The following is a 23298-nucleotide window of genomic DNA, read 5'->3' on the forward strand; positions in this document are numbered from 1 at the left end:
CGGTAGCAAGGCACTATTAAGCTTTCCAATGTCTTAAAAACAATTAGAAATGTGGAAATCAAAGCTAGCAATGCATTACGTAAGCACACACCTCACCACTTACCCTCCGAGGGATGTGAATCCGATGAAAGGCGAAATAAAAACACAGGTGTCTAGTCGTTCCACCAGATCTAAAATGGTTGTGATTGACGAATTTTAATCACAAAAATACAAAGATGCAAAATTTCTTCCGTGCAGCTCCTGCTCGAATCGGGGTCGCGGACGATGTAGCGACTTCTGTGGGCCCAACCCTGGCCAGTGTCTGCCGAGTGTCAGCCGTGATCCAGCGCTCGCAGACGGCGGGGCCGTCTCCCCGTCCACCATCCAAGCTTTACAAGCACCGTTGGCTGAAACTGCGGGGCTGAGGAGACACGCAGCCCGTTATATTTAACAGCGCATTGCTTTCGGAGTCGTTCTGGGTTCTTGTACCTAGAGCCGGACCGGTTTCCCCGATAAACCTCAGCTCATCTTTTATTTATTTAGAGGACCCTGTATCCGCCCGTCCGTTTCCGCTTCTGCAGCAACAGCAGCTTGATCTTGACAGGAGCGGACTCGGTTTTCATCTGTCCCGGTGGCGGCCCGAAATTCTGTGCTCTATCCCTTCGCTAATGGGTGTATGAATGAGCTAAGTAAGAAAACCCAATGTATTTAATAAGTGTCTATCCCTATTTTTCTATCCCGTTCACTGTTGTCGTAAAATGTAAGTTCTCTTGTAGCATCGGGATTAAAAGGCCGTTTGCTGTGGCTGTCTAACGTTGAGTGTACGCGAAGCATCAGTTTTTTCGCGTTGTTGATGTGCTACTGTGCGTGAACGACTAGGGAGGCGGTGAGAGGGGGATAGACCAAGCCCTCGGAGGGGGAGGGAGGGAGAGTCTCTGGAAACAAGGTCCTTTTATTTACCTTACTGCGAGAAAAATACATGTTGCACTTTAGTCCGGCAGCCCACAAAGCACATCGCTTATTGATTCGATTAATTCTCGTGAGAGATGATGCCGTGGTCAAGTCTCTTCCCATTCACGCGATAAAATGTAGCCTGACAGCTTTAGCCCTTAATGCAATATTAACAACACAAATTTAAATGTGGGGAAAAAAACATAAAATCTAAGTCTATGTTTTTTTTAAAGAGTAGTATTTAGTTGGATTTGCCGTTGACAGCTGCATATAATAACCAACACCTCTTTTCAAATATTTTACAAAGCATGAATACAAAACTTACCAATAAAAATGGTGGTATAGTGTATGAATTAGGAAATGAAGTTCTGGAAGTTCTGGACTTGAAGCATCAAAATGGACAAATCACCTCCTGTCGCCTTGCTTAGTAACTCCATTAAGGTTGCTATAACATAAATAATCATAATTTTACAGGATTGTTAAAAGAACTCGTCTCACATCAAAAAGAAACCCGCTTACTTTGACATTTTCAGATGTCAATCAAAGCTGCTCTGTTGAGATGAACCCTTTAAAATTGATGACCTTATAAATAATAACGATCTTAGCCGAATTAACAATGTTAATCATCTCTCTGTAGACTGTTGCAGTTCAGAGTGGTTAATATTAGATGGTGGCCATGGAAAAGATGCTGATATTATTCCCAATACAAAGGGAGAGTTATCATCGAGTTTAATCTTTTTCGGCGTCATATCTTTGCCCTTCCATTAGGAGCTCCACAGATTAATTTCCTGCAGATGCCAAAACCTTTGAAGTACCTACAGTGATCTATGATTTACATGTTTATTTACTATTTGTTTGTAATTTAGAACGTTATTCACAGCTAAGAATACAGCCATTACCAACTGAGAAATGCTTTTAAGAATATTTTAATTAAATGGCCACACACAATGTAGATTGCTCTTAATTTTCATTAATGAATTAAAGACTGAAGTTAGCTTTAGTTTCTGCTGGATGTAATAACCCTGTAGGTTTGAGTTGTGTTGATTTGCACAGTGTGTGTACATGTATGTATGTATGTGTATGTGTATGCAGGCAACATACATTTTCTAAAAGCAGACACAAAATCCTTTGCCACTGCTTAAACCATGACTATAAATAGTGTTAAATACAACAACATTATAAAGTAGAGGTTAGAGGCAACCACAAGGCTTACAAGCTAAATGGCTGGTGGTTTTGAGCTGCAGTCAACAGTGTGGTGACTCCCGAGACAGTGGTTGAGAAATGTGGAAAACAGAGAGAGTGGATCACACTAGTGAAGATAGGTGCACAGAAACTGCATTACGGCAACAGTCGCACAGTGCGTACCTATGGACCAAGGATGGGAGCAACAAGTTTACACACATCTAGAGACAGGCCTTGATGTGTGTGCCAAATGTTAGAGGACTGACTGAATGCTGGGAGGGACTTATCCACACGTGTGGAAAAACATGCTTGGCGGCCATGTTGAGCTGGGCTGTGTGACCAGGGGAAACTAAATGCATTTGTTGGACACTGTGGCACCATGAGCAATAAATATGCTAGATTAGGTTGGACAATGCTCAGACGTTATGCATCAGTATCACTTTGAATCCATATTGAGTCTGTCTGGGACCTATCTACAATAAGCTGTTTATACACATCTACAATGTCTGATAAATGTGACCAAATGTGAAATGAATGAGTAAGCACAAGTTATTGACCTGTGTGAAACACATTTGGTGGCCATATTGGACGTTGCCTGGGGCCATTCTGGCTTTGAGGTAGAATCCTAATGAGGTAGCTGGAGCTCAAGTACCTGGGCTGAGAGAGTAGCCTTCCGAATACGGGTTTGTCTGCTTCAAAAGCCAATGTAATGTTTCAATCTGGGGTAAAGTTTGTATGTTAGCGACCTCCGGTGTTCATTTTCGTAACAGCACCCCGAGCAACAGGAGCACGAAGAAATTTGTCATACCTGGAGACCTGCCTTTGCCTGAATGGAAATCAATGTGGAAAATGGATCTCAAAGCCAGCAATTAATTTCCGTGAGACAGTACTCAATACCAGTATATATCATGCAATACAAGGGACCAGTGGAGACGGGTGCCTCCAGATGCTAGAGGGCTGAGTAATTTAACCATGTAGCTATCCCGATAATAATCATCAAAATGCAACATTTATCATAGAGCCTACCCCTGTACCAGATGTACACAAGTGATCGACGAAATTCTTAAAGCAATTCACACGACCCACCGGCCACCGCTGAAGGTGACGCCTTTGCATTGATGCTGTAATTATAAAGGCAAGTGTCGAAATCGTCATGTGCTCTCTCAGCTGGCTATGCACGGTTAATCACATGTGTACAAAACACCGCTGCAAACTTCCTGCATACTCAGACCAGAATGTCACGACTGCCGAAAATAAATAGCAAACAGGTAATTTGAGCAAGGGCAGTAATTTATTTCCGTGCAAGGGGTTGCATGATATGAGGGGAGCATTAATGTAGTTTTTTGTTTACCGACAAAGAAAGTCGTTACTTTGATATATTGCATGTGGTTTATGTAAACTCATTGTGCGTGAAAATATCCGTACCCGTTTTTGGAAAAAAAAAAAGATTTTCCAGAGTAAACATTCTAACAAATTTATGCCGTGTTGCGTTTTAATACTTTCACTTATAATCTGATTGTACCTACCCATTAATATGCAACTCATGCATATCCTCTAAGAAAATTCAGAAAGCAAAATAAGCTGTCAACTGATCGGCAAATCTTCTTTCCAGTACCTTTGACCTTTAACTAACGTACAGAGAATCTGTACAATGTGGAGCCTCACTATTGAACTCCGATATCCTATCATGCCATGCTGGAACACCCCCTCCCTGTCTGCTGTACGCTTGACTCTACAGCTAAAGGTGAGAAGCTCGCCGTCACGACGAGGAGTTATTACTCCCAACATACGAACCCGAGAGAGCAGCCATCTCGCATATGGCATCACAAAGACTCTACTTAACTTACGGCGTCTGGGACCGGCGCGACCTGACGAACATCGGCTGTGACAAAAGTGACAAAAGCGCTTACCAGCACCCGCGGATGACAAAGGGCAGGCCTTTGCAAGGCCGTGTGGGAACTCGCTGGGCTCTGCGTGTGGTGGTCTGTCGGCTGAACACCGTGACATCCGCAGTGCGTGTCATTGCTTGAGTAACTGTGCTAGATGCAGCTGTTGAATATCTCCTTTGACAGCGTGATATGATACACAGCCCCCCGTATGGCGTTGGCAAAATTTCGCAACTTGGCTACATATGCTGCAATCGTAACAAAATACTAAAATGCATCTGATTACTAAATGCTTCTATATTTGTGTCGCAAAAGTGCACCACTGTACTGCCACAGGAGCTGAAAGGTTAATGAAGTACTATCAATTAGTTAAAACACAAATCACACCTTTTTGCTTTTCAAGGCATTTATTAAAAAAATACAATGTATCAGAGAAGTCAAACATTTTTAAATGGATAATCACATACACACACATATATCGGCTGCAGTGGAAGTCCAGCAGCGCTGCTCTGAGCTGTCTGGTGGAACGTTACCCCGCTCCTTTCCTTTCAGTCGGATGCAGCAGTAGGTGTATAGCCGGTGCTGAGATGAATCATATGGAACAGTAGGTGTAGAGCAGGTGGCGGACCATCTCCTTGTTGCCGCTGGCCTGGTACAGGAGTGACAGGTTGAAGGCGATCTCTCGACGCAGGTCTACCTGGTCATCCTCAATTCCCTGCAAGTGACCAAAAAGGGGCAGGAGGGGGAGAAAGGGAGAGGCAAAGCATGGATAGGCTGAACCCAGTGCATCAAACTGAACAAGAAACACAAAGTAATCTACTCCTGTATTAGCCAGTGTGCTAGGATGTGCTTGTTTAGGTATTACTGCACAGTGCTAAGTATGTGACTGTAGCATGACAGGGGAAACACCGGAAAATGAAGTGTAAATTTCACTGGGACAAAAAGTATAATTACACCATTTACAGAAAAACCACCAAATCATGCACTGAAATGATACACTTAAAGGAAGGCTACATGACCAAAACAGTCCACTAGATCAAAACAGTCCATTACAGCAGCATGTGTGAGCTCAACCACTGGATTATCTGCATAAAGAAGTCTGGAGAACTGGAATTTAAATGGTGAATGAACTTTTGGGAGGGGACTCTTATGTATCTTGTACGAAGTGTGCACCTGGTAAGCATGTGCACACATGTGACCAAAGCACCATGTAAGGTCCGTACCTCCAGGGATGGTGGGGGGCAGTCCAGGGCCTTCTCGTAGTAGTGGATGGCGAGGTGTCCCAGCCCCAGCTGCTGCAGAGCTCGGCCCGTGTTGTAGAGGCTCTCCTGGCAGTGCCCACGCAGCTCCACGTAGCGCATGAGGAAGGAGAAACCCTGAGGGGGAGAGTGGAGGGAAAAGGGGGCTTACCGAACTTCAACACCCATACGTGGAGCACATCATGAACAACCCTTTGGCTTGGATGGATATGCTTCTGTTATCCAGTGCAACGTCCAGCACAAGAGAAGAGCATCTGCTAAATGAACGTAATGTAATGTAATGAGTCCAACGCCCAAATGCAGCTGTACTCAGACGCCACCACATCCAGAATGCGGTATACAGTAAAACAGAGAAAGAGAGAGGAAGAGAGGAGAGGAAGAGGGAACCAGACTCTTCATTCAGAAATGCACTGCGAATTTGGATAGAATGATTTAAAGATAGAGGCAGAACTGAACCCCTGATAACCAACTCCCTGTCATTAGTGCCACGACTATATTTGACAACAAGGTTTATGTCCCAGGCCAGGAGCATCGGACACCTCTGCGAACAGCAATATTTGGGCTGAATGAGTTGGAAACAGGACTATTCCTAAAGTATCTCCCTTCACCTCTCTGCTCTTCTGTTACAAATGTTTATGGTGGCTACGTTTTCAGTGTGTCAGTGCTGGATCAGCCTTCACTGGGTGGAGAGTTAAAGGGAAGAGGAAGACCAGCACTGGGCACACCCACCTGCAGCAGAAGCGGGTGGCGCTTCAGCACAAACTTCTGCGAGGCCATGTGGAAGAAGGTGAGCCCCACACACAGGTTATAGAGGGGCTCGTTAGGCTTGGCCCGGAACGCCTGCATGTACTGCCCTGCAGAGAGAGGGAGAGTCAGTGAGGCAGAGTTAGAGAGACAGTGTACTGAAGCGTACACAGCGCACAACGAGCATGCTGGGCAGAGGTGGGTGTACAAAAGTCATGTTGGGTTTACAGAGTGTGTGTTGGGTGTATAGAGTGTGTGTTGGGTGTATAGAGGGTGTGTTGGGTGTATAGAGGGCTTGTTAGGTGTATAGAGGGTGTGTTGGGTGTATAGAGGGCTTGTTAGGTGTATAGAGGGTGTGTTAGGTGTATAGAGGGTGTGTTAGGTGTATAGAGGGTGTGTTGGGTGTATAGAGGGCTTGTTAGGTGTCTAGAGGGTGTGTTAGGTGTCTAGAGGGTGTGTTGGGTGTACAGAGGGTGTGTTAGGTGTATAGAGGGTGTGTTAGGTGTCTAGAGGGTGTGTTAGGTGTCTAGAGGGTGTGTTAGGTGTACAGAGGGTGTGTTGGGTGTACAGAGGGAGAGCTGGAGTATGGGGACATGCTTGCCGTACCGAGCGCGTGCTTGAAGCTTCCGGAGACGAAGCCGTTGTGGCCGTTGAGCACGCAGAGGGCGTGGCTGTCCGGGTTCTTCAGCATGAGGCGCAGGCAGAAGCGGTGGTGCCGCACGTCCTGCGAGTGCATGGTCACCTGGTTAAAGATGTTCCACAGCTGCGGCCGATCCACGTTATCCATCAGCATCAGCCTGCCGAGCGCACACACACAAACGCTGCCGTCAACACACAGAGCAGGGACACGCGCCGCTGCACATACCACTGTAACACCCACCGCAACACACACCCAACACTACATACACAGCTGTAACCACCACTGTAACACCCACCGCAACACACACCCAACACTACATACACAGCTGTAACCACCACTGTAACACCCACCGCAACACACACCCAACACTACATACACAGCTGTAACTACTACTGTAACACCCACCGCAACACACACCCAGCACTACATACACAGCTGTAACTACTACTGTAACACCCACCGCAACACACACCCAGCACTACACACACAGCTGTAACCACCACTGTAACACCCACCGCAACACACACCCAGCACTACATACACAGCTGTAACTACTACTGTAACACCCACCGCAACACACACCCAGCACTACATACACAGCTGTAACTACTACTGTAACACCCACCGCAACACACACCCAGCACTACAAACACAGCTGTAACCACCACTGTAACACCCACCGCAACACACACCCAGCACTACAAACACAGCTGTAACCACCACTGTAACACCCACCGCAACACACACCCAGCACTACATACACAGCTGTAACTACTACTGTAACACCCACCGCAACACACACCCAGCACTACAAACACAGCTGTAACCACCACTGTAACACCCACCACAACACACACCCAGCACTACAAACACAGCTGTAACCACCACTGTAACACCCACCGCAACACGCACCCAGCACTACATACACAGCTGTAACCACCACTGTAACACCAACCGCAACATACACCCAGCACTACATACACAGCTGTAACTACTACTGTAACACCCACCGCAACACACACCCAGCACTACAAACACAGCTGTAACCACCACTGTAACACCCACCGCAACACACACCCAGCACTACATACACAGCTGTAACTACTACTGTAACACCCACCGTAACACACACCCAGCACTACAAACACAGCTGTAACCACCACTGTAACACCCACCACAACACACACCCAGCACTACAAACACAGCTGTAACCACCACTGTAACACCCACCGCAACACGCACCCAGCACTACATACACAGCTGTAACCACCACTGTAACACCAACCGCAACATACACCCAGCACTACATACACAGCTGTAACTACTACTGTAACACCCACCGCAACACACACCCAGCACTACAAACACAGCTGTAACCACCACTGTAACACCCACCGCAACACGCACCCAGCACTACATACACAGCTGTAACCACCACTGTAACACCCACCGCAACACACACCCAGCACTACAAACACAGCTGTAACCACCACTGTAACACCCACCGCAACACACACCCAGCACTACAAACACAGCTGTAACCACCACTGTAACACCCACCGCAACACACACCCAGCACTACATACACAGCTGTAACTACTACTGTAACACCCACCGCAACACACACCCAGCACTACATACACAGCTGTAACTACTACTGTAACACCCACCGCAACACGCACCCAGCACTACATACACAGCTGTAACCACCACTGTAATATATATAAAGATATACAGAGGCGCACACGTTTCACACCTGATGTAGTTGTAGGCCTTTCTGTAGTTGCGGTCCAGGACTGCAGCCGACAGGCCAAAGTACTCCAGTTCCTTCCTCTTGACACGGTCGTCGTAGAAGGAGTAATACTCCAGGGAGGAGTCCACCAGGAGCTCCGCCTCCTCAAAACGCCGCAGCTCGCCCAGCACGTTCACACAGCGCAGCAGCAGCTGCCACCAGTCATCCCGAGACAGCACGCTCGTCTTCCCTGGGGGAGGGGCCAGATTAAAGGGGGTGGGTCAGGCATAAAGAGGAGGAGCCGAGCGTGAAGGGAGGGGCCAAATGAGAGAGGGAATCGTCAAGTGTGAATGGGGGAACAGGGGCCATGCAAGATGGGGAGGGGCCAAGGAATGCAGGGAGCGGTCCAGTGAAAGCACCTCTGTCTGCCCCAGCCTGAGAGATATCTACTGTGGCTATAGATGTGAAACAAGATAAACACAAACTCAATGGTATGACAGTAACGCTCCAGCTGGATTGGAACCTGAAGACTTCTGGTTATTTTGCTCATCACTACACCACACTGCTGCCCCTCTGTGACATTACCTATGACATCCAGGTAAGCGGCCTCCTGGTCATCGATATCGGACACTTTGTCGCGGGACACCTTGATGAGGTACAGGTGTCTCTCCCCAGAGCGGGAGCTGGATATCAGACACACCTGCGCCCGATTCATTGCCACCTGGGCCCAGGAGAGAGGAGTGAGACACAGCAAGAGGAACCTGTGGTAGTACTGCATGCTACCTGTCAAGCTAAGCTAGTGCAATTTGTATTTTATACTTTTTAAAAGAGCCTCAGTACCTGCATCATGATGCGAATTGAACCATCTTACATACCATATTGTGACACATATCATTATATTACATTAGCAAATGCGCTTATCTGTAGCAACCCACACAGCTTACAGTTTTCACACAGGTGGATATTTACTTGGGTTACAAAGGTGCAACCGCTGCGTCCCGCCTGAGAATCGAACCTATAACCTATGGGCTACAAGCCCTGGCTAGGCACAGCCCTGGTAAGGAGAGGAGTGGGGTGAGGGCTGCAGGGGCTCTGACCTTCAGCAGCATGGCTAGCATGGTGAGCAGGGAGTCCATGTAGTCCTCCATGCGGCCCTGAGAGCGCAAGAGAGTGGAGCGGTGCAGCAGCAGCTTCAGCTCCTGGAGAACAGAGGAGAGACTCAAAACCCATATACACACACACATCTGTCCTACAGCAAAGGCTCAAACCCCATACACACACACACATCTGTCCTACAGCAAAAGCTCAAACCCCATATACACACTCATCTGTCCTACAGCAATGACTCAAAGCTCCATACACATGACACACACATTTGTCCTTCAGGAGAGACTCGGACCCCATATACATGACACACATCTGTCCTACAGAAAAGACTCAAAAGGAATACATATGACACACACATCCTCCCTGTAGCAAAGACTCAGAGCCCACATACACAACACAAACATCCAATCTACATTACTTTATTAACATGTGAGCCATTTAACTGACCCTTGGAGAAGGACATCTGCTGAAATACACAAGCAACACATAATCTATATTTACTGTATCTCCTCAAATAAGGTATTCTATAAACCTGAAACTTGCTAGGAGTTCAGCTCCTTGACCACTCCACGACAGTGAGCAGAGTGCTGACACGCATGCCATCCCTGACCCCCCTGCAGAGAGGCAGCGCCCCCTGGTGGTACCTGCTGGGCGGCGGCGGAGTCCTGCGCCAGGGTGTCGGGGTCGTGCATGGAGTGGAGTGCGCGCAGCGCCTCGTCGGGGTGGCCCAGCTGCTGCTGCAGGGTGGAGAGGGACAGGCGGGCCTCCAGGTGCAGCGGCGCCATCTCCACCACCTTACTGTAGCTCTTCACTGCCACCTCCATATGGCCCAGAGCCTTCAGACACTCTGCAGAGAGCACACACACACACGCACGCACGCACACGCACGCGCACGCGCACACACACAGACAAAACCACACACACACGCGCACACACACACACACACACACACACACACACACACAAAACCACACACACACGCGCACGCGCACACACACAGACAAAACCACAGACAAAACCACACACACACGCGCAAACACACACACACACCCACACACACGCGCACGTGCACACACACGCACACACACACGCACACGCGCACACACACACACACAGACAAAACCACACACACACGCACACACACACACGCACGCACAAATGCACACAGGGTCAGCTCATAGCATGGGACAGTTCCATAAAACACAGGACAGTATGCTGAGGTGTGTGTGCGAGTGTAAGTTCCATAATGATTGTCCATGTGTATATGCAAGTAACTGTGAAGCATTCTGTTTGCTAAGGAGAGTTCAGTTACATCTGTGTTCAATACAGCAGTGTGTTAAAGTGTGTGTACACAGATGTGTGTTCAGGTGTGAGCGCGTGCAGATGTGTGTGTGTTCAGGTGTGTATGTTCAGCAGAGCAGTGTGTTGCACACCTGCATGTCGAAGCCACACCACGGCCAGGTTATATCTCTCAGAGCAGACGAGCGCAGACAGCAGGGGCAATGCGGAGCTGTACTCCCCCTCGTCCAGGAAGGCCTCGGCCACGTCCAGGTACAGATCACCCAGCTCCTCCGGGCTCTGCTCCATCAGCGCTGTCAGCATGGGCTACAACAGGGAGAGGGAGGCAGCGTCAGTGGGAGTCAGCGTCACCCCGAGGGGGAATCAGCGCTGCTGAGAGAAAGTGTCAGTGCAACCCACAGAGTTAGTATCACCCAGAGGGGGAGTCAGTGTTACTCAAAGAGAGAGTCAGTGTTACCCCAGAGAGAGAGTCAGTGTTACCCCAGAGAGAGAGTCAGTATTACTCAGAGGGGGAGGTCAGTGTTGCCCAGAGGGGAAATCGGTGTTCTTTGGAGTGGGGCTCAGTTCACACAGGAATGATGGTGTTTAACAGTGTACTGGCTTGGTATCCTATATCTGTCAGTGCACCAGATTTAGACTATGCCACACAGTCTACAAGAGAGACAGTGATGATCAGAGACTGGGAGTCTAGGTGACTGAGACAGAGAGACACAGACTGGGAGCCTCTGATTCACAGTGAGACACAGACAGAGTATAAGGCAGTATGTCCTCACTCACATCCAGGGGCTTGTATATGTGCTGATGAATCAGGCAGACCATGAGCTTCACCCTGATGTCCACTGGAATGTGATCAGGAACGTGCACCGCTAGCACCTCACCTACAGGAAGAGATACAGCAGGGTCAGACACACCCACGCAAAGCTTTTGGCTGGACGTACAAAGCACCTACAAATCACACCCCTAAAGGCAAATGGCCTGTCTAGCTAAACACTTAACCTCAAGCTGATTTCCAAATAGCTATCGACTTTTTGCTTCCATTACATTTCGCATTAGCTTAGCGGACAGCAGAGTGACTTATACTGCTCACATTTTACTGTGCATCCATTTACACAGGTGGGTACTTACTGAAGCATTTTAGATGAAACATATTGATCAAAAGTACAGTGCCAGCAGCCTGCCCAGCAGATAGACAGGGAGTGTAGGACACTAACATCTCACCCTGGAGGCAACAGCCTTTTTCAGTTTAGCACTTTTACACTTTTTGACAGTGGTGCAGCCTCAGAGTGTTGTTTATCCCTGAGAGGATGACCTTTCTGAACCACAGCCCAATCACAGGATAAGAACCAGCCAGCTGCTCCTCATAGGATATGGGATATGTGGAAGCCTGATATACTAATATCAAGCTCTGACAGTTGCCATGGATGTAAGTGCCTGCTAAATTTTGGCCCCGCAAAACCTTCAGAGCCCACAAAAGATTTAATGAATTGATACACTTTATAACAATGTAGCCTAACATTCACCCCCATATTAAATAAATATATATCATTTTGTCAAGGATGACTGCATGTACGTACAACACATGGTGCAATGTTTAGCTGGATTAGAGTGAATCTGTGACAGAGTGTATAACATTTATTTTTCACAGGAATCTCAGGACCCAGTAGGTCTCTGCTCTACATGATATGAATAGAGATCATCCACCCGCACCCTCTGTCTTCTCCTCCTTTGTGTCGGCCTCCAGCGGTTTCTCCTGCTCCATCTCTACGTCCCCCTCCTGACACGCCCCCGCTGGCTCCTGGGCTGAGCCCTCTCTCTCCAGGACGATCCCGCAGAACTGCACCAGTGCCTGGGGACACCGAGCGGCCTCTGTCACTCACTGTCAGACAGGAGGTGCTGTCACCGCTGTACAGCTCCCTGTGTGTGTCTGTCTCCCTCTCCATCTCTTACACACACGCGCGCGCACACACACACGTGCGCACACACACACGTGCGCACACACACACGCGCACACACACACACGCGCGCACACACGCACACGCGCGCACACACACGCACACGCGCGCACACACACACACGCGCGCACACACACACGCGCGCACACACACGCGCGCACACACACACACGCGCGCACACACACACACGCGCGCACACACACACACACACATGCGCGCACACACACGCACAAGCAGACAACAAAACTGGTTCCGTTACATACATGTTTTCAAACAGGTATACTTCCACACCCCTTCCCTTCTCTCCCTGTGTACACAAGCACACACACCATTACTCTCAAACACACACAGACACAGGCACACAAACAGAGCTCACGCTCACACACACAAGCCTTTCTTTGAATACACCTTAATTCCCCCCACCACTCACACACAAACACCCACACACTAGCTCATCCACACTTCCCCCTAAATATGCATGCACACACACAAGGCCTATCCTGCTCTTAAACACACGCAGTGCCCTCCCTGACCTGCAGGGCCTTGCCGTGTTGGTGGTTGGCGATGTACAGCTCGGCAGCCATGTTGACACATTCGTGCGAGACAAGCTCAGGGTACCGTGCCAGGGCTTCCTCCATCACCCCGATGGCTGAGGCAAGGTCACTCGTCTCATAATAGCTCCTGAGGGATACGGACACACAGGGCCGGCTCAGACTGTGTGTGTGTGTGTGTGTGTGTGTGTGTGGTTGTGGTGTCCACAAAGGCTCTCTGTCATTGTATGTGTGTGTGTGTGTGTGTGTGTGTGTGTGTGTGTGGGGGGGGGGGGGGGGGGGGGGGGGGGGGGGGCAAACTGCAGTGTGTGTGTATGCGCACTGTGCAGAGGGGCACACTGACTTGGCCATGTCACGTGACAGCTGCATGAAGTGCTCTCCGTCAGCAGGGGGCAGCAGGTTGAGGATGCGGCGGTACCCGTCCATGGCCTGCTTGTGCTCCCCCACCTGCTCGTACAGAGCCGAGCGCTCCCACAGGTAGCGCACATTACTGGGGTCATACTTAATGGCTGCAGAGAGGGGACAGGGAGAGAGAGAGGGAACAGGAGAGAGAGAATGAGAGAGATGGGACAGAGGGAACAGAAAAGAGAAGAGAGAGAGGAGGAACAAAACATGGAAGAGAAAGGAGAGGGAACAAAAGAGAGATGGGTGAGGCAATTAAAAGAGTTGAGAAAGGGAATGAGAAAGAAAGAGGTGAGAGACAAAGGACAAGAAATGATAGTGAGGGAGAGAAGACAGAACAAGATAGAAAAAATTGAGAGGGAAAGAGAGTGAGATGGAGTGAATAGGAAAATAGCAAAGGAGAGAAGGAATGGAGATAATTTAACTTTCACGTACTGTAGAAAACACAAACTCAAACATACAAAGTAGTTAACAACCACAGATTGACAACCAAAAGCACCTCAGTCAAGCCATGTATCTACACCTGCCAAATGAATAAATGTAAATGTAAATGTACACCTGCATAGCAAGCAGTCTTTGAAAGGATCTTGCAAAGTGACATTGTTGACCTTTGCCCTTTTGTCAAAGCTATCAATATCAAACTTATGAGAATGTATCTTATGCGGACGGGGCAGCAGGCTGTTTCACTTTGAAGGAAGACACAGCCCCTTCTGGTCAGAAAGACGGTCGCGTGCTGATGACCTCTCACCTTTGGAGTAGCAGATGATGGCCTGCTTGATGTTGTCCTGCTCCATGGACATGTCGGCCAGCTTCACCCACTCCTCGCAGTCGCTGGGGTTGAGGTGGGCGGCGATCAGGCCGAACTGCAGGGACTTCTCCATGTCCCCCTGGTCCTCGTAGATCATGGCTAGAGTGGAGAAAGGCTCATATGCCAGGGGGGCTGGGGAGAGGAGAGGGGGGGAGAGAGGCTACGTTTGGTACAGGATACAGGCAGGTACTGCCTCAATCTGTCTGATCTGTTCTCAGTTTTCACCAAATAAGGGGTATTTCCACAGTATGTACCCATTCTGTAACAAACTAAACACTGCCATGTACACACTGTGCTAAATTAAATTACACCACATAAGCGATATCCAGAAGTCTGCAATGATAGCAGCATTTATGCTGACCGCTCCTCTGTTTCACTAACTGCATTTTGCAAGGGCATATTTACCTTGTTTTGCCCCATGATTAACTCCTCTCCTTTTTCCATCCACTTCTTGTTATATTCTTGTCTAACCTGTGCTGCCTCTATGCTGCATGTTCTGTGACAACTCCACTGTCAAGAGAAGTCTGACTGATTGAATTTGAGAGCTTTCCAACCCTACCTGTCACACAGGCTCTGGGTACCCTCTGCTTTTGGCAGCAGATCCAAGATCAGTGCACCCACCCAGAATCCTGACCCAAACCATCCAGAGTTCAATTCTGACCCTGACCCAGGATCAGCGGGTTCTGCTGCAGGCACTCACCCTGCCTAATGATCTCCATGCACATCATGATGGCATCCTCCTTCTCGCCCCGGGCGTAGCGTATGTTGGCTTCGCCCATGAGGCCCCGCAGGGCACGGGGCAGCTTGCTACGGTGTCGCCTCTCCTGGACAACAGAGGAAAAAATGTGACTCAGTAACTGACAGATATGGGTGCCCATCAAACAACACTCACAGAATGGAGAGCGCTCTATCAGTATAATGGAATCTATGCTTTCTTTTGGTGCCAACAGGCCTCAAGAGTGGCAGTACATTACAAAAATAAAGACTGCGACAAAATAGAGTACAATTAGTTCAAAATAGGGTACAACAAAGAGATGTATAAAACTGTGAATTGCCCCACTAAATGCATATGCTCTTTCTGAATATGACAATAAAGACAGATGATTTTCAGAACCCACCACACACACTTCAGTCTAAGATGGACAGTATTTTCTGCAAGTAGGTTTAAGATGAGACAACACTGGCTTAGCACAAAGCCTATATTACACACAATGCTCTTCTGGTCACTGTCTATCTCTTTGAGACAAAGTGTATACACATACATTACCCAATGCAACATCTTTCCTTAAGTGCTAACTTCGGTGAAAGCCTCATACACCCCAAAATGTCCCCAAAATGGCTGTCACATTTCAAACCTAACAAGGTGGCGGAGGCAAAATGCTGACCCACAATGTTTTTGGAGACAAGTGTGCGCACACGTCTCACCCTCATCATCTTCTTGTTCTCGCGATTGAGCTCCATCTCCAGGGCGAACACGTCCCCTGCGGAGGGGGCCTCGATCTGGTCCTCATCCTCGTCCTCCGCCTCGCCGCCTCCCTCCAAGTCCCCATCGTCGTCCTCCAGCTGGTCTTCACCCCCCTCTCCCAGCATTGAGGCAAAGGCCTTCTGCACGCTGGGACTCACCCCATCTTCCACGCCCTCTGAAAACAGAGACAATCTCAGTGCACTACACTCTTCTGTTCAGGTAGCACACGACTCGGTCCCGCAATAACGTTCAGGCAACTGTCCCCGAGGTATGCGGACACACCTGCCTTGATTTTTCGGGTTGTCCGGCTGGGGCGGGACGTGCTGGGGACAGAATCGTCAGGCGGAATCGGATCGTCATCATCTGAGCCGTACTGTCAGAAAGAAAAACAAAATTCAGGGTTTGACTTCTTATTTGAAACTTCTACGAGAAACACAGTTGGAACAAATAACATCATCTACAACTACGAAATTTCCCGGCGGCATTGCTTACTCGGCTAGATCTACATGCATAATATCATAAATAACCGATTATCTATAAAACAAAACGCTAGCAGGTGGACATCTTCATATCTCGGGCCAACAAGGTTGAAACAAGTTAGTACTAGTCAAAGATCCAGTTGCAGATCTCACCTTTTCTTTGGATTTGCGCTCCTCTCTTTGTTTTTCAAATTCTTCAAATGAAATTTTTCCTTCCAAATAGTCTATGAGTTCAGGGCTAAACCCCGACATCATGGACAGTGACAGTGAACGAACCTGCAACTGCTAGAGTTACCTAGCTATATCTGGGCAGCTGGCTAACTGATTAGCTTATGGAGCTAGCTACTTGCAAGTTGCTCTGCATTTCAGCCCGTAGGTTCAGCTAGCATTATGTAGCTACAGCTCTAGCAAGCTAGAAAAAAATGTTATGTTTCATGCAGAATAATTAAACCGCATCGTTTAAACTGAACTCATTCCCAGCTAGCTACCCTAGATCATGTCAACTATGCTTACTGTTTGGCATGTGGATGATTTGAGTGAGAAATCGAGAGCGACATATTCAAATTTCAAGTCCCCACAATAATACCTTCCCCCTACAACATGTTTAGTCGTACCTCAGTGTAATTTAGTTCCGCTTTCGCATTGTCATAGGCCTTCATACGTAACCGATTATTTGCACAAGAAACCAATCTTTGGTATAAGGTTACAATTCACAATGAATTTGATTGCGATACTTAAAGAAAACTTTTGCATTTATTTTTGACGATTTCTTTACTCGTTTGTGGTTCAATTTAGCCTTGATTAACAAGTCTTAAAAAGAAATTTAGAAATTTTCTTGAAGCAGTAACTGATGTAGATAAATTGTGTGTATAGAATGTGTTGACTTAGACAAATTATGAAATTAATATGTACATAACTCTCTTAGTGTACCTGTATTACAGTAGCAGTCAAAATAATTAATCACAGGAAGGTAATTTATTATCGAAAACTTATACCATGCTTACAAAAGTCACTAATTTCATGCCATCTACATCGTGGCTTGGGTATAATAATGAATTCAGTCCTCTCTGCCATGCTGTTGAATAAAATCTGGAGCCAAATTCCTGCAGTGCAGCATTCCATAGAGCATTTACCAACATTTACCACAGCTTCCAGTAGGCCCCCAGGGTACTGCACTGGTGTTTTGGATTCCAATTGGTCATGAAGGTTCTTAGTGGGATTTAAGCCTAAAGACTGTAATAACCTCCTTGTAACTCGATTTCCCTCTTCCTCAAATGGTGGCTGCACACAGCCAGCACAGTGGCTTTATCCTTTTTATTCTATGCCTCCAAAACCTCCATATATAGTACAAACCTTCAGATTGCTCACATTGGTATAAGTTGAGTTACCTCTTTATGTGGTCAGTAGTGTTTTTTGAATGAGGGTGTGCACAGCTTGTGTATGGTCATCTGACTGTTGCTTACTGCCGACTGGTTTTGAGCTTCACAAATGAAATACACAGGCAGACACATCATTACCCTCATTTATTTTTACTTTCATTGGAACGACAATAGTGCGCACAAATTGCACAATATTCAAATGAAACAATATATTTTTTTTTTTAAAAATGTGAAATAAAAAAAATATCAGACAACACCTTCTTTAGTAACAATGCTTACACCTGAGAACTGAGCACATGGGTCTATTGTCATGTGACCATAAGCACAGATACCAAGAAAAATGAAGACTTCCACAGTTCCACCATAACCAAGGGTGTCTTTCAGCTCTGTGCCTGCAACATGGCTAGGTTTGTGAGAACTGGCCAACGACCAGCAGAAAACATATCTTGCTCCGCTGTAGTCCATGTGCTGAGAGACAGCGCAACACTCTGACCATCTCCACACACCAAAGCAAATAAACAAGAAACCTCAATAATGGGGGATGCAGGAAGACTGGAAGGCCATTGTGAGTTACCGTTAGGCAGATTCTCAGGTTAAAACAAAAGGAAAAAACTTTTACTGCATTGCAACTAAGTCTTAGGCAATATATTACTTTTAACCACAGGAGCAATACCGGGAGGGTGGGGGGGATTCTTATGGAACCATAACTGGACCACACTCATGAGATCCAATCAGAAGCCAAGGATACACACACACACACACACACACACACACACACACACACACACAGACACAAAAAACAAAAAACACTTCTGGTCCCATTATAGGCTGAGATAAAATTATCCCCTGGCTAGGCTAATGGCCACATGTGCTTCACTACAGACATCACTGAAAAAAGAAAAAAGGCATTCATGGAGCACATGTTGTTATCCCAACACGGTCAATGAGCATTTCTCTAATGCATTACTACATCAATGAAGGCTGCCAGCACATGGAAGAAACCTATTCACAAGGTGGAACCTACAGAGGGGGCTGTATTTTATCTGAAAAAGCTGATGCCCATTTCCTTGATGTTGATTCCACTGTCAGTTCAGAGTTCAGGGTGCAGACGGAACAGACGTGAAGTTTACTGGGGTCCAGTTCACTGGGCTCTACGCAGTAACTAGTCCACGAAAACACACGTAGCCAGTGCCACAGCACCTGGTTCACAGAAATATCGACAGCGTTTGATCGCAGCTGGTAAACACTCTTCTAAATCACAGCACAGTCACGTCAAATACCAATATAAATCACAATCATATCAATATAAATACATCTGTATGATTCACTATGTTGTTAAAACTTTCTTGTATTTTTATTTTAATTAAGACAAAGTTCAGCCTATACAAATTTGTTCACAATTAATGTTTGGTCAGAGGCAGGGTCTGTACAAGTCTAAGCACAGAAACTGCACCATACGCAGACGCATACACCCATATACATGTGCTCTCACACACACGCACGCATGCACACACACGCACGCACAGGTGCAGGTACAATCACAGTGCGGGTGACACAGACAAGTGTCGGAGGTGTGGATGTGTTTTCTCGTCCCAGCGGCCAAGGACGTCTACGAGGAGCAGAAATGCCAAGAGAGGAGGGGGTCGGAGATATTACCGATACTACCAGAGAGAGTAAAGACATTCATGTAGACATCTACAGCTAGGAACAGCTAGGATACAGAGCTACTGATACAGAGCAGCATACTGAACGGTTGAAGCCGGAGTGGAGACCGATACAGAAAGACAGGCGTCTATTTCAGTCCCCTCTTTTAAACAGGAGCCTAAGTGTGAAAGCCCTGTCCGAGCATTGGGGACCTGTACCAGCAGGCATGAGGTGGTAGAAATGGATTTGGGGGAGGGCATTTCTGCAGGAAGGCACCAGCTGTTTAGTTCATGAGGGAGAACAGAGTGGAGGAAAGAGGGGCGCTGTTGAGCAGCCTCAGTCCAGTCTGGTTTAGAATCACAGTGGAGTTCTGCCAGGCTGCGCATATGTACTGGGAACTGACAGCTGCTGAACAAAGGACTGCGTCCAGCTGCACAGATGTGTGGACTTTTTTCACAGAAATTTTGCGCTGTTCCCATTGGCTAGGCGTCAGGCTGGAGGGCTGTGGGTTCTCCCTGCGACTGCTTGGCTGTCCTCCCCTCACACTCCACTGGGTTAGTACAGACAGTAAGACAGTGTCTACATCCAACGGCCCACTCCAGGTGAGACGACCACACCCCGCCCCCTCCTCCAGGTTCACAGGTGCAGGGGGACAGCCAGGAGTGAGGTGCGGTCGGTGGAGAAGAGCGGTCATTACGGTACAAACACGGTTAGAGGAGGGCAGTGAGTGACATTCGCCATGAGTGCGACCGCGTTTTTGCGGTCCAACTACAACAGCTTAAGACAATTCTACAGATGATGAGATCTGGTTAAAGGCCTAAAAAGTGACTGTGAAACACAGTTCTTCTCATATCACAGCACAAAAACACAGCTTTGATGCAGAGTATGTGGAGACAAGTAATGCTGGCAATCTAACTAACACCCATTAACACACCATTACATGACAGATAGACAGTTAGAAACATGAGGTGCTGTTACCTCTGAAATCAGGGAGCTGGGGGGAAAGGGCACTGTAAGGAATCAGTGTAGTCTTCTGCCCCCTAGTGGCCAGTAGTGTTTGAAGCAGCAGGCAGGTCTCAGGAGTCAGCTGCTGATGTGAGTGACTCACACTCTCTCACAAATACACACACACACACACACACACACACACACACACACACACACACACAAAATACTGAGGACTAAGGGGAAGGGACCAGCTGTTGCCCTACTTTTGCTTCTTATTATTCAGGGTAGACTGTGAAGTGCAGAAAAAGAAACAGCCCACACACAGAGAAGTAGCTCTCAATCAGGGACTCAAAGGTGATCAATCAAACTCCCGGCATTTTAACCTAACCGTGTGCTATTCATCAGATCCTGGTCTTCAACATGTGTTGACAAATTATTAGGACCTACCCTCTCATGTTAGTGTGTGGCTTTTACAACACTTTTACCATCTGCCTGATAAAGCAAAGCACTTGTGTATGCTTCTTTTGGGACGATGGCTTGAGGGCTTCCAGATTTAGTTCAAAACAGCCACTCCTGGCGACATCACAGAACTGAGGCCCTGTCCTTGACAGTGTGCTGGTTTTAAGAAAAGGCTCCAGGGACTGCCCAGCGCTGGCCTTTGGTGTCTCTAAAACAGAACTACGCAGTTGTTTCACATACACCTTCTGCCGCTGCGCAGCCCGCAGAGGAACTGTCAGTTACGCTCGCTGTCAACGGAGAGGGGGTGTAGGGAGGGAGCAAGGCGGTCAATGCTGAGGAGGTGCTGGAGGTGGAGCAGGCGTGACAAGCAGGAAGTCTGTTCGAAAAAATGTTTTTGTCTCCCAGCAGTGTGCCCAAGCATGCACCCATCCTGGTCAGGGAGGCCGACACCCCTTCCCCCGAGCTTAAAAAGGCAGGGCTCATAAGACACCAAACACCGTCCACACATTCAACACACCACTGGGCGAGCGGGCGAGCAGGCTAGCAGCGCAGCGATCTGGCATGGAGAGTTTGTGGCATCTGTGCTTGTTTCAGGGTGTGCAGGTGAACAGCTGGGTGAAGCACAGGTGTCAGACAGGATTTCGTTTCCTCGTTCCCGTTTTGGCTGTAGCCCCTGGGGCTATGAAGAAGCAGGAGCACAGGTCGGCCGAGGTTTTGACCGTTGCCACCTTGTGCTCCAAGGGGGAGTGGGAGACCTTAAGGCTAAGAGTGTTGGCCACCGAGGTGACAGCAACGAGGTGGTGGTGATGACGGCAGTGCCGGGTAGTAGTGAGGGAGACAGACTGACCGAGAACTTTTCAAGCTTCTCTTATCCACCGGGGTAAGAACACAATACCAACACATACCAATACCAATAATAACATACAGGAAGAGATAAATTAATAACCAATAAAGATAATTATAATAATAATACCCTGTTGGGAAACCCTGCAGGTGACCTCATGAGGTGGAGGGGGGCATGGGTGAATCCACAGAGTTCAACGTCGCCCCCCTCAGGCACTGCAGAGAAGCGTGAGGGCCCGGTTACCCTGTGTAGTGGAGAGCCCATCTCTGGAGGTGTTTTTCAGAGGGCAGGGCCCGTCTGTGGTGAGGGCTGCGGGCAGCGTGCGGCCGGCTCACAGGCGAGAGGCCAGCGCCAGCAGGGCCAGCGGCACACACAGGAAGTGTGTCACACGGTAGAGGTGCTGCAGTGAGAAGGTCACCATGGCGATGCACAAGGGCGGGAGGAGGTTGGAGCTTAGGGCCAGGAGTTTACTGCAACACATGCACGTACATACACACAGGGCGTCATACATACATTTAAAGAATAATGATTACACAGAATATGTCTCTTAACGTTAACAATTAAGACATTCCAGGAAGCTGGAATTAATCATTAATCTTCACCTTTTACAGTATATTGACAAAACGACTCTTGAAATCACAAGGTTCTGTGACTGGCCTAAAATGTCTAACTGATAAACTGAAATATGTGAAAAATCTCTAAAATTAATGTCTTTAGTTTGAATTGTCCATAGAGTGTTCACCTGAGGAACAAGAATACACCGACTGTCACAGAAACAAAGAAAGAATGAGACAGAGACAGCGGAGGTATAAAGAACAGTAACAATGAAAGACAGAGAGACACACACAGTGAGAATGAGAGAGAGAGGGGTGGCCAGGGTGGCCGGTGGGGTACCTCCGGTGCAGCGTTAGTGTGTTGCAGTTGATTAGCAGAAGAGTGGAGGTGAGGAGAGGAAGAGCAAACGGCCAGGAGGGGTCAGGATCCAACCGCACAGTGTACCTGCAGAGAACAGTGACACAGAGTATGTTTGAGTGTGTGCGCGTGTGTGTGCGCATATGTGTGTGTGTGTGTGTGTGTGTGAGTACCTCAGGCTGCAGGCCCAGTGGATCAGAGAGGGGGCACTCAGCATTAGTGGCAGGGTCAGGAGGGCTGCCACACTCAGGTGCAGCTGCAGGTCATCTGTCACCTCCTGCAGTGCTAATTCTGACAGCAGGGGGGTGCCGTTACATTCCTTAGCATGGGTCTGTCCCACAGCATTCCCCTTGACTTTCTCTGTCTCTTTTGTCTGCTGCTGGGGTGCCTGGGGGGACAGACATGAAACAGAATAGCATGACACCCCAGCTGAAACAGCTATAATCACTCATTCAGTGCATGGCTAATCAGTGTCTACGTGACTCCCTGGGAGTACTGGCTCTTTAAGCAAACACAGGAAGCTGCAGCGCGATAAAGCCCTGCTGTTCGCTGTGTGGCGGTGCCATGGTGACGCTGCTGGTGCGATTGTGACTCACCAGGTTCAGAACGTGCTTCAGAGTCCGCTTCGTCATCTGCAGCCTGACCACCTGTCCAGCGGGAATGCACACACAGTAAC

At 48.1% G+C, this 23298-nt stretch overlaps 2 protein-coding genes across 2 annotated transcripts in view; both read right to left on the minus strand.

The window, feature by feature from the left end:
- Positions 1-4486: 4486 nt before the first annotated feature.
- gtf3c3 (general transcription factor IIIC, polypeptide 3) lies at positions 4487-16995 on the minus strand. The gene is made up of 18 exons (XM_036540910.1): positions 16590-16995; positions 16240-16330; positions 15918-16132; positions 15193-15316; positions 14433-14624; positions 13626-13791; positions 13265-13412; positions 12487-12625; positions 11557-11657; positions 10914-11085; positions 10125-10327; positions 9471-9572; positions 8959-9094; positions 8398-8623; positions 6608-6798; positions 5987-6111; positions 5222-5374; positions 4487-4713 (listed from the first exon to the last, which is right to left on the minus strand). The coding sequence occupies exons 1-18, from the start codon at positions 16689-16691 to the stop codon at positions 4591-4593; spliced, it is 2709 nt and encodes a 902-aa protein (XP_036396803.1). The 5' UTR covers positions 16692-16995; the 3' UTR covers positions 4487-4590.
- A 965-nt stretch (positions 16996-17960) lies between these two features.
- The window catches only part of pgap1 (post-GPI attachment to proteins inositol deacylase 1), a 17547-nt gene continuing 12209 nt past the window's right edge, over positions 17961-23298 (minus strand). The window contains exons 24-27 of the mRNA XM_036541084.1: positions 23219-23269; positions 22796-23010; positions 22605-22709; positions 17961-22180 (exon numbers count right to left, since the gene is read on the minus strand). Coding sequence (XP_036396977.1) covers positions 22042-22180; positions 22605-22709; positions 22796-23010; positions 23219-23269 — 510 coding nt within the window. The 3' untranslated portion in view covers positions 17961-22041. The remainder of the gene's footprint in view (positions 22181-22604; positions 22710-22795; positions 23011-23218; positions 23270-23298) is intronic.

The sequence above is a fragment of the Megalops cyprinoides genome, chromosome 11 (assembly GCF_013368585.1).
Source record: "Megalops cyprinoides isolate fMegCyp1 chromosome 11, fMegCyp1.pri, whole genome shotgun sequence".
NCBI lineage: Eukaryota > Metazoa > Chordata > Actinopteri > Elopiformes > Megalopidae > Megalops > Megalops cyprinoides.